Raw genomic sequence first — 12,118 nt, 5'->3', positions numbered from 1 at the left:
TCCTGGACGTCCAGTGATTTTCATCTTTGTACTGTCCTTATTTCATTTATGTGGGTTTATTTTTCCTAGCCAGAGCAGTGTGTGTATAATATGTAAGCTGTAGCTGCTGGTAACATCTCTTTGTGCTATTCTGTTGTTCCCCTGATGTTTGTGACTACTGAGGTCACTGGTAGTGGACCACTGGGTGCCTGTGTGCTGAATTTGTGTGGGTAATGTAGGTACCCTTGTCTGAAAAATTGGCTCATAATAGCTCTCTATTTGTACAAAATCTATAGCAGCTCCAAGGGTTCCTATTATTCTAATAGAAGGTCACAAGAAACAGTTTAACTGTGGTGGGTATACAGGGCTTACCTATGAGTACATTACAACCATTTTTAGAAAATTGCAGACTCAGTATTGAATGCTAGGAGATTCTCTTCTCCAAACTACTCTCACTCTCACCAAGGGAGGTACTAGGGTGTCTCAATTTTTTATGTCCTAACAGTAGTGTTGTCACCCTCAGTTTTTGTAAAATATCTCTAAACTTCTTTGTTGTTTATAAAATCGTGCTTCTGAGGACAAGTACTGCACCTCTTCATGAAGACCTCTTATTTTTCAGAAGACCAAAGTGAATCAAACAGGATAAGGAAACAAAAAAATAGTAGAGAATAGTCCTAAGAGAAAACATAACATTAGTAGCAGTTTAAAAATATGAGTAATGTTCATAGGAAGTACATGACATTTAATTCTAGTTATACTAACAGGAAACGAAATAAACAGAAATTGTGAAAAGTGAGAAGATTCCTAAGTAAGAAACTAGACAAGGCTTTTTGTGGATGGAGATGAAAAAGTCATTTAAGCTGCAAAACAACTGGTGCATGTGATTGTTACCTTAAATGGACTAACAGATTTTTGCAGCACTGTGTGTGTTTGTTCTCCACAGATCAAGAGAATTGAATGTTAATAATATCTAATAAACTCATGCAGATCAAGACAATTCTGTGGCTCACAATAAGGTAGGGAAGAAAGGGTCTTCATCAGGCTGTTGTTTTCATGCACTCACATGGAGCATAGGTCATACACAGCTTGCTTTGAAACTTAGTCCCTACACAGGGTAAATCAAAAAGGCAAGATTTTCTTATCTAATAAGCTGACTACTCTGGTGGTTTTTCTTACACTTTTTTCTTAGTTATCTTCTGCCTTGTTCATTCTCATGGTCATAAGCTTTATACATTCTTTATACATATGAACTTCATTTGTGTTATCAGAATTGTATGGATCCTGAAGTATTGGCTGACAGTGTACATCGAAAATTTTCCATTAGAGAGAGAGCCCGTTCCCTCTGGGGCAGGGTCTTTGAACTTCTCCAGTTTCAGGAGAAGTTCATGAAAGCCAATGGAAGAGCTCATGGAAGGCAACATGCTTTGTTGTCCTCAGACTGTCTCTGGATACATCAGTTCCACTGCCCATACAAAGCTTTGCAGGTATTTTCTGACTACATTGCTAAAAGGGCTGGTCCCTGAATTTGTTTTTTTCTTCTGCTTCTTATAATTTTAAAATACTGAGTAATACTGCCTCTTTGGTGTTCTATATTATTTATACCGTAGTTATGGTATAAATGAGTGCCAAAGTGGCACTAATATACAGTGTACAAAGTGCTACACAAGACCCAGAAAGAAAAGACCATCTTTGTTTTGAACAAGTAACACATAAAAAAGTTGAAGAATATTGGTTATTTTTTGACTAGAAATCAAATTGTCATAGCAAAAATTGTGGAAAAGTAATTGATTTTATAGGATTGGTTATTAAATTGTAGCCCCCATTCTTTTATGAAAGGAGTGATAGGAAAACCCTATTTTATTTTTATTTATTTTTTAAAACATGGCTACCTTGCACTTGCATCTACCTGCATCTTTTGACACCACCCAGCTGAAAAGTTAGCCAATTCAGTAAGACATTTACTGATTCATATCCAGAGGTGTCTAGAGCCCAATGAAAAGTGTCACCTACAGCCCTGTCAGTACGGTGATAGAAGTTCACAGAAGAGACAAAATGAAACTTGTGGGCTCAAGGGTTTTCCAGCAACATTAGAAATTTCAGAGATGTTGAACATTATTGATTTTCTTATGAAAAGCCACTACAGCCTGGCTACATGACCCAATTATTCCATTTAGAGGAAAACTGTTGACCAAGGAGTACCACACCAAGGCAGTTTTGCATTCTGACTGTATTGCTTTCACCCCAGATCCTCTTCTAGGAACAAACTAGCATTAAGAGGCTAATCTGCTGTCCACATGTCATGTGTGCTGGGGTTCAGTGCACCTCTGGCAAGCCTGACCAGCATTTAGAGTGTTTAAATACAGACCACAGCTCACATGAGCCCTAAAATGCACATAAAGCCTCAGACCATCATCATCTCCACTTTCCAAAGTCTAAGATCTCCTCCCCTTGTTGGTTGTTTTTGTCCCTGGACCCCATCAGCACTTCAGTACCAGTTAAGCTACTGTGGGGTTTAGATGGTTCTGTGGAACAAGGCATTTCCCAGAGCTGTTGTGGGTGGGATGCTTGAAGAGCCCTGTTTGGCCTGCAGGCTGCATGCATGCTTGTCTGTGGAAACAGTCAGTGGGATTGACTGAATTAATTACCCAGCTTGTCTCACCTTTCTTCCTCCCAGAGCTTCCTGGGCACAGGCAGACTTTTGGCACCATAGAGGGGCAAACAGCTCTGCTGCTGGATCTAACAGATCATGGTCACTCTGAGTCATTTCAGCTGCGGTTTAAACCGCTTTCTCTGATCTGTTTAAAGTTTTCTATGTTGCTTTTGAAACATTAAACACATCAAATGCCTGTCATTTGTGAATATATCAAGGGCTTCCTTTTACATCCAAAAAAAATGGTATCAAGGAAATTTTGTTCTAGACCAAAACCTGCTTTCTTCATCTCCTTGAATGAACCTCAGCCAGTTGCCTTACCCAGGATCTTGACGTTTGACTTAAAGCCATTCTTGGCTTAATAGCCTCATATGGCTGGTGTTACTTCACAATTTCCAAGTCTATCCTTGGAGTGATGTTCTTGCCTGTCTGGAGTGGTACCTAAGAAACCCTCAGCATTTGGCTGTGTTGGAAACAGGCCAGAGGCAGAGACTGCCCAGTCTCTGACCACCTTTGTAGAAGAGTGATCATCTGATTCTACTGTTTCATGTTTACCACCTCTGTGATGGATATGCTGTGATCTTGCACATTATTTCCTAGTGCCCGTGGCTCTCAGTGGGCTTTTAAAGTGACTTGGTAATCAAGGATGTCCTGGTCCTTCCACAGAGCCCTCCTTGGAGCCTTCCCTGGATGTTGTCCAGCCCTCAATGGATGTTTTTAGGAAAGAGGAGCAGGCTGGTTGGATTTTCGAGGTGTTAATTTGCATTAGCAATTCAACACATTTGAGAGAGCATTCTGGATTGAACAACAGTTGTTGTTCACCCACGTTCCTCACTTTCACACGAAGCAGTCTACTGCTCCTACTGGGGCAAAGTCTGCCCTGGAAAAAGACTACAGAATTTAAAATAGGCAGCAAACACCACGTAGATGCTATACCCTGGAAAAAAATACCCATCTCAAAAACGGAACAGGGAAGTTCTAAACACCATGCAGTCCAGCTTCCTTATAGATAACAGATTTTCTAATCCTTTTCAGGGTAAATTAGGAAAGTTTTTTTCCTTTCTGGGCCATTACCTTTCAGAAAAGTGCCGCCATAAGGTTTTGTGGAAAAATTAAAAAAACCCCAAAACACATTTGGCATACTTTGTTGCGAAACTAAACTAACGCTCAACTACCTTTTCCTCAGTTGACCACCACTTAAATGAAAGAAGACTTCTCATATGATAGGGAAATTCTTCTTTCTTGGAAACCTTGACCCTGTTGCCAGTAAATATGGAGATGTCTTTTAGAAAAACGTCACAGATGATTGTGGTCAAATTTGTTGAAAGTGGAGCAAGACATATAAAAAAGCACAGCAAAAATACCGATCAGCCACCACATGAGCAATAGGTTATCTACGCGAGCATCTCGGGGAAGAAGCTACTTTGAGGGTTAACAAAATTAGGTTAACCTCTGTCATCTAACCAGTCTGGCTGCATCACACATGCTGCTGTGACTGTAGAGGCTCGAAGATTTGGGAGCGAAGATGAAAGGATGTTCTATTTTCAGATCTGGGCATTTTTTATTTCTGCTTTGCCTTTTTGCTGTGGAAGGCAAAAAGTCACCTACAGGAAAACATACCTGCCGAAAAGGACTCCTCTCCCAGGTGACAGAGAACCTGTATGTCAAGGCAACTAGTTTAAAATCATCTGTTCCTGTAAGTCGATCCCACTAATTGAAAAAGTTTATTTTATTTATAGATGCTTCTTCATTAGTTTAATTACTGAGCTTCTGGAAACCTTAATAAGTTGAATGATCTCTACAGTCCTGAGAGACAGGGTAATGCAGCTACTTCTTTTGTAAAGGTGGGTAAAAATTATGCATAGAAGATGCATAAAGAGGCTGGATGAGTTTTCCATGAAAGAAATTTGCAGCTAGGCTAGGATTGGAATACGGATTTACTGAGTCCTCACCCTACATCTGAAGAAGATGATGAAGATTAATATTATTGTTACTGAGTTTTGTACAAACCAGACTTGAAACTGTCTCCCTTCCTCTTTTTAGGTTAATTAATACTATCACATTATATTTTACAGAGGGATCTCATCAAGACCACAAGACTGCTTAAAAAGACTACAAAAATGCTGTTTATGGTAAGATTTATGCTACTAGTTTTCCATGTTCTTATTTTGACTTTCCTTTGGTCAATACTAACAGGAATGTGTGATCAAAAGCAATGAAAACTGATGCAAAACTCACTTGTATTTAATTGGGAAAAATACATTTATGAAAGCCATATGCTTAGTGAAGTTATCTGCTTAGAGGAAGAGTGTTATTTCTGTCTCAAGAAAGGGATATTCCCCTGGGACATGAAGGGACAGTTGACCGTGGTATGGGGAGAAAGAGGTGGATTTGGAAAGCCTGCCTGGAGGCACTGCTTTGTAGGCAGCTGGAGTCATGCTCTGCCAGGGAAGTTGGGGTGAGGGTGTTTTTTGGTCAGGGAGGAATGTGCTTGTGGAAGCACTCCTCCTGTGAGCCCTGTCTGCAGGTGAGCCTCCCAGGAATGCTTTCAGGCACCAGCCCTCGCAGGAGGCCCAGAGCCACAGCCACTGTCCCGCAGCTGAGGCACCTTCTGCTGAGGGTGTGCAGTACCATGGATAGCCCGGGGATGCTGCAGAGGGTTCAGACACCCAAGGAGCTGCTTTGGGCTTAGACCTCTGCAGGTGCACTGGAAGAGGGTCATCAGAGTTCCCAGTGCAATTCAGCATGGGAGTGAGAAACAAAGCTTGGGGTGTCTAATTTCAAGTGACTGTAAGTGTGTGAGAAATTTTAGTTTTCTTCATGCAGAGGTCTAGTCAGCAAGAACAACTGAGTTGGTTTATCCTTAAGTACAGTCCTGTTGGCCTTTGATGTCCCTTGGATTTCACCGATTACCTTGGGAGGAAACGCTCCTCACTCATCTGTGGGACCTATGCCCAGATATCCACATTTTAGTGGTGTCATCTGCAGCTGCATTAGCCTCCTGACAGGAAACTCTCACCTGACAATTGATTCCATTGCCTAAAAATAGGCATATAGTCATTTGAAATATCTTTAGGTGTCCAAGAGAACCCACAGGTCAAGCAGACACAGCACAGAGTTGACAGGATGACTGGTCTTTTCTGGAGCAGCAGTTGGGGATGGGCTGGATACCCTACAGCATATCAAATGGCATGGGACAGTCATGTGGAGGAGTGGAAAAATGGCACACACAATGACTCCTGCAATTTGACCTAGATGGTCTGTCTTAACTCCCCAATTTTTCTTCCATTTGCTCTTTGTGTGTTAAGTACATTTGTTGCTGTCACTTCTGTTCATGACTGGTCTTACCAATATTCTGTGCCTGCCAGCAGAGCACTCTCCTTCCTTTCCTTCAGAAACCACAGAGGCAGATTGAGCTGTTTAAAACAAAAGGAAGCAGGTCAATTGGATACTAAAATTCATAAAAATGGTTTTATGGATTGCACATTTTCTAAACATACATGTTTTATGAGGCTGAAATTTTAGCCTTATAAAAGTTGACTTTTGGGGTGTTCATTTGGCAAATCATTACTTGATTTGTTTTCAGACAAACTGCAGTGTTCGAGATCAGCTCCTCTCCTTCTATGTGAAAAATGTCTTCAGTCGTCTTGAGGTAGGAAGTGACAAGTTGTACTTTATTAGTGCCTTCCAGGTCCTGCAAGCAAACATGGATGCCTGTGTGAGTATATTCCTGAGAGCTAAGTGAACTTTGTCCATTTGAAAAGTTAGGGAAGGGCTCCATGGCAGTTTTTCAGCAGACGGAGAGGCAGAGGGTGATTCAGAGTCATGGTGTGACCCATGCCTCAGGGGATGCAGATTCTCAAGGGCTTCTCCACTGGGCCCAGGGAAGTTTAACACCATTCATTCCCTCCCAGAGTGATCCTGTGGGGAGTGTGCAAGGTGGTGGAGATCCTATGGAGCCAAGCCACTTCCCTACTGATGGTGTCACCTTGTGCTGCCCTCTTATCACTAAAGCTGCAAAGAAACAGGGTAGTCACAGGGAGAAATGTGGCTCCTCAAGTTTCTGTGATGTTACAGTGGTAATGCTTTCCTTCTTCAACAACATACCCTCTGCAGGTGTGTAATCTTTGTTTACATGTCATCTCTGCTCCTCCACACCAAATTTTGGAAGAACTGGTGTTGTCTCACGAGTCAGCAGGGAGCACAGTTATGAAGCACATGGGAGCAGTTCCTATGAATTAGCTGTGCTCACAGTCAGAGCAGGTTGTCATAGAGTGATGCTGCCCACTGGCAAAATGTCTCCAGGTGCCCCAAAGAGGCATTTTTACCAGCTCTGCCTAAGTAACAACAGGACAGCAGTTAGAGCACATTTTGTGTACTCTAACTTTTTTTTTGTACTCTTTTTTTTTTTTTTTTTTTTTTTAATGTACTTACTAACATACCAGGTAGATGCTAAGATGATGCCATCGCTTGGTCATTTCTCACATAATTTTTAAAGGTAAACAAATAGTGACTGGGTGTGTCTTAAAACTAAATATCCTATGGACATCCTTTTTCCTCCCCTAAACCTGAAGTCCTTACAAATAACAGTGTCCTAGAAAGTGGAGACTGACCTAGGGTGAAATACAACAATGGATATCAAGGCAAAGGTCTATTGTGATTTCAAAAAGTGAGAGCAGGATGATAAGTCAATGAATTAATGAATTAAATTCATTGAAACTTTGGCTAATCTGAACTGCATGGTAGCACAAAAGGACAGTGGTTCTACAAGCACAAAAACATTTGCAATACAAAAAAACCCCCAGCTTCAGAGATCTCTTTGCAGAGTTATATGTCAGAAATAAACTGAGATATTTGCATAATATAAAAAAATTCAAATCTTAATGGGAGAAAACTTCACCAGCTTTCAAGTTCTGTATTTCAAACCATGCTAAACAGTTGTGATTTACAGCCATTTTTGTCAACATATTGCTGTTATCATGCTGCTATTATTATTTGTGTCTGCCAAAATTCCAGAGAATGCTGTAATTCCAGAATGTGACAATATAATTTCAGATGGTAAAATATGCTTTACAGAGATTACATTTTTGTCTGGAGAAACAATTACATTCTGTACAAATGCCAGTACACACTGAGGAGTTTAGACTGTCAACTGTGACTGAATTCAGAATATCCAGTGACTGTAGCTTGCTAGATAGCTTAGTAATACTTTTGTTTCTGTGTTATATTGAGACAAAATGCTGAAGGTTTCTTGGAGCTCCTGCATCTTTTTTCATAATTAGTACCAGTGTTTCACCCAACAGAAGTCTAAACATAACAACTTACTTACCTTTTTGGGTTTTAAAAAGTGCTGCTAAGAGAGATATGACTGTCCCTGCTAGTAGAAAAAGAACAGCTCTTTGAAAAATGATGGCTCGCCATGGTTTTCTAGGAGACACCTCATTTCTGGAAAATAATATTTTTTTGAAATATTTGTATTAATTCAAACCCAGCAGTACAAAACCATGTGAGAGAATAACAAAAATTATGAATAGAGTGAAAGTGATGGATCCTTTGCTAATAGTAAACTTGAGATTTTTTCATATATTATTCCTCAATAAATTAGCACTCATTCATCCATGTGCATCCATGTACTCTTTAGTTATTATTACCTAGTCGAGCTATAAGATGTTTATCAGAAGGGATTTCCACCATGACAACATATGATGTAATTAATTTTTTACCTTCAAGAATAAAGTTCTCTATACGACCAAAGGACACAGTGATATCTTTATAGATATATACACCTTATATTCTTTCACAAACTTGGGCTGTAATTCAGCCAGCTAGAGACATGTGTGCTACCTAAACATCCTAACAATATTTGCCTCCCAACCACTTCTAAAGACTTTATACTATAATATTATGATTCTCCCCCTGGCAGTTCTTGGTTTTGTCCAAATAAGGAAGCAATAATATTTTTCAATGATATAGAGGCCCAAGCTCAGTTTTTTAGAAATATGTAAGTTTGAAAATCTCTAAACTGATTTTCTCCAGTAAAGTCAGACGTTCTCATTTAGCCTATGACTGCAAATTAAAGAAGCAGACATTTTCCCTTGGATACTTGGAGCATCCACCTGCAGCACCCCTGACCTCATTACTTGCTTGAGTGCCCTGGTCAGCATTGGTCAGCATTGCTGAGATAAAGAGCAAGTTGCTTCTGAGGTTGGACTTATGTTCCTACAGCAGTAGTGCATTGCAGAAGTGTTTTGTCATATTTGAAAGGAGTGCAGAAGGATAACATATTCCCTGCAGAGCCTTTAGTATTTCTCTATCATTTTAGGCAGAGCTTGTAGACTTCAAGCTGAGTTAATGTTTGCAATACTCTAACGTGCTGACTAGCTCATTTAGTGACTTGCAGTATATACAGGAAGATAAGAGTTTGTAATGTGCATCACCACTAGAGCAAACATACTCATTTAAGGTCAGTTCTGCTATCAAATGATATTTTGTGAAAATCTGTATCATACAAGACGGAGATCATAAAAAAAAATAAAGAGCACCAAGTTAGAAAGAGCTGCCCTGGCTGGAAGATTTTTAAAAATTTACTTTTATTTACATTATCTTTTAAAGATTTGCTCTTTTTTTTCCCCCACTTTCATTGTGTGAGGTGACTTTGGGAAGCACAAAAGGTCACATGAAAATATTTGTGCTCCTTTTTAGAGCACTGTGTGTGAGATAGAAAACAACTAACAATTCATTTCAGAAGAGTTATTTCCTTCAATGAGTTGAGATGAGGACATTTGCCTTTTTTCTTTTCAAACATGTTGTCCTTGCTTGCAGATTGCAAAACATCAATTTTTTCCTTTCTTTTTTTTCTCTGAAAGAATATATTTTTGGTAATTCGGTAGCTGAGGATCAGCAAGCCATGTTGCTTAGAAAGCTTAGTCTGGCAACTCTAAAAAAAACATTTGGAACAGCTTTGAGTGGCCACTGCTGAGTGGCCAGAGATAGGTGGTAAAGGGACAGCTAAGTCCTCCAGACTGTAAATAGTCAGACAGTAGAGAAATGGGCAGGGAAACAGAGAAAAACATAAATTAACCTTATAAACATATTTTGAGGGCTTGCAGAAATGTGCAATTTTTTTTCCCTGTACTTTGCAATGGCCTTTGGTCCTTAGCCTTGCGTTCTCTCAGGTTCAGGGGTTCTGAGGGTTCAGAGCTAAAGGACCTTGAATCTTAGAGCTAGGATACAGTGTGCAAAAGCTGTAACTGCAACTTATGTACAAGTTCCTGGGACAAATAGAAAGTGTTTAATAAGAAAAATTAGAGGTACTCATAGTGCCAATTTTGGGTGTTGTGAACTCAACTTGGCAGGATGAATGCAGGTAAAAGAACACATTTGATGTGTTCAAATATTGCTGAGATCACACATTTTACTGGTAGCCCTACAGTGCCACACTGTGGGCTGGACTCTTCCTCATCACTGTGTCTTTATATCAGCACCTTTGGGTTTTTTTCATCCTTCAGCTTCCATGTGCTCCATCCACAAGGTTAACTTCTGCAGTCAAAAAGTTAAAGAGAATATTTCTTAAGGTAAGAGCAGGAGGTGCTGTCTCCCCACTGCACTGCTCAAGGGCTGTAGCTAGTTCCTTTTCTAATGCCTTTATCTTCTCAACAGCTTGGAGATCAGGGAATCTACAAGGCCATCCACGAACTGGACATTCTCCTTCCCTGGATTCAGACCTACATACAAACCATCATATGAAGAATGAGGAGGCGACAGACAGTGTGCTGCTTCTGTGAGAAGAACAGATCAACACCCAAAAGGCCTGAAAAAGAACTGAGAGCTGGATCCCTTCCATGGAAAGAGACCCTCTGTAACACAAGTGGCCTAAAGAGGGCTTTTCATAAGCTTTCATGGTTAACCTGGCACAGCAGCTTTGCCTGCTCTGCCTCTGGAGCAGCTAGAGCACGCTGCTGTGCTTCCCATCCTGCCTGCTTGCTGCCTCGCAGGCAGCCCCCAAAGGAGCCACACCAGAAGAACGTGGAATCTGCTACCCTGTGGATCACACACCACGTCCCTTGTGCTGTGGGCACGATCTTGTCGTGGCTTGTGCCACCCTGTGTGAATACAGTTCAAAGAAAAGAGGATCACTTTGGAAAATCCCACCCCTAAGCTATATTTCCTTTGGGGCTTGTGGTTGTAGATATATAACAGTATACACAAGCCATTCTACATGTAAATAAGAAAAATAATGAAATACTGCTTATCTTTATTATTAATTTAAGGTAATAACTGATCCTTAATAAAAAAATACACAATTAATATAAAAGCATTTTTTCGGACTCATGCACGTGCTTTAGATTTTACACAATCTACATGAGATCAGACACTGAGAAAACACAATAAATGGATTGCTTTCACTAGGATTGTAAAATTATTTGCGAGAAGTTGGTGGAAGTTGATGGTAGTGGTTTCCAAAATGTCTTTCATATAGTACAGAATGAAGATGGAATTCTAGTTTTCTCACATTTTTAAAGATTTACCAAGAGAAAATATCTAGGCAATGAACATAATCCCAATCTGTAGGTTTGGCGGTTCCATGGGGCTGAGATTCTGCAAATCTTCAAATCTCACAGTTCTACTATGTCAGGAGTATTTGAAACCATTAGTGTCTTGTCACTAATGAGCCTGAGCTGGTTCCTCTTCTGGCAAATGTCTAATATAAGGGAGTTGCTAGGAAAAATAAGTTTTTTTTCAGTTGAAGACAAAATGATTAATTAGAGGGACAGTGGAAAATTTGATGTCATGGTCTTTTCTGAGCATGTAATTTGACTTTTAATTAACACACTGTCCCTTTTCATGGATTTTTTCCACACCCATTAATTTCTGAAATTCAGGTTTGCGTTCAGCTTCAGTGTTTTTTGTCCGAACTCTGGTGTATGGAATAGAAAATTGGCAGTGTGCATGGCCTCTCCAGCCTTCATCAAACATAACTGTCTGGTACGTGCTGCTGGTGGAGAGCAGTAGCCAGGATCTGGAACCATGTGGGAGCTGGAGTGCTGTGCTCCTTCTCTGCTCTGCTCCTCTCTGCCAAAAGGGAGCCAGTGACACCTGCAAAGAGAAACACTGCCACCTTTAGTTGGGAAAATCCATGGGCAGTGGTGTCTGGTGATTCAGGTTGCCAAAGACTTCTCTTGTGGAAATTTTGCACATCCAGTCGGTGGGTGGCACATGAAGTGAGACACGACCTTTGGAAAGGGCAAGTAACACCTTCCCTGCCACGCCGCATCCTGGGGCCAGCCCTGCGCGGGCATGGGCAGCCAGCAGAGCTCTCACTGCGGGGTTGGAGGTCAGGCTGCAGCAAAGCTCAGCCTCCGCTCATCTGACAAGGACATCAAGCTATTTTATGGCGTAAAAGCTTAGGATTTGTGTATTTCAGCCCTCATTTTCCACATGGCTTAGGACACTTTGCAGGTTCTTAGTTGCCTTACCTATAAAATGAAA

At 40.6% G+C, this 12,118-nt stretch overlaps 1 protein-coding gene across 1 annotated transcript; it reads left to right on the top strand.

The window, feature by feature from the left end:
* The first annotated feature begins 4,154 nt into the window (after positions 1–4,154).
* Positions 4,155–10,375, top strand: IL26 (interleukin 26). Its single transcript, XM_041465481.1, has 5 exons — positions 4,155–4,325; positions 4,705–4,761; positions 6,216–6,347; positions 10,138–10,203; positions 10,289–10,375. The coding sequence occupies exons 1-5, from the start codon at positions 4,155–4,157 to the stop codon at positions 10,373–10,375; spliced, it is 513 nt and encodes a 170-aa protein (XP_041321415.1).
* The last annotated feature ends 1,743 nt before the right edge of the window (positions 10,376–12,118 follow it).

This window comes from Pyrgilauda ruficollis, unplaced genomic scaffold, assembly GCF_017590135.1.
Source record: "Pyrgilauda ruficollis isolate IOZ18807 unplaced genomic scaffold, ASM1759013v1 scaffold19, whole genome shotgun sequence".
In the NCBI taxonomy this organism is placed as follows: Eukaryota; Metazoa; Chordata; class Aves; order Passeriformes; family Passeridae; genus Pyrgilauda; species Pyrgilauda ruficollis.
The sequence above is the reverse complement of the archived record's forward strand: the minus strand, read 5'-3'. Positions and strand labels throughout refer to the sequence as shown.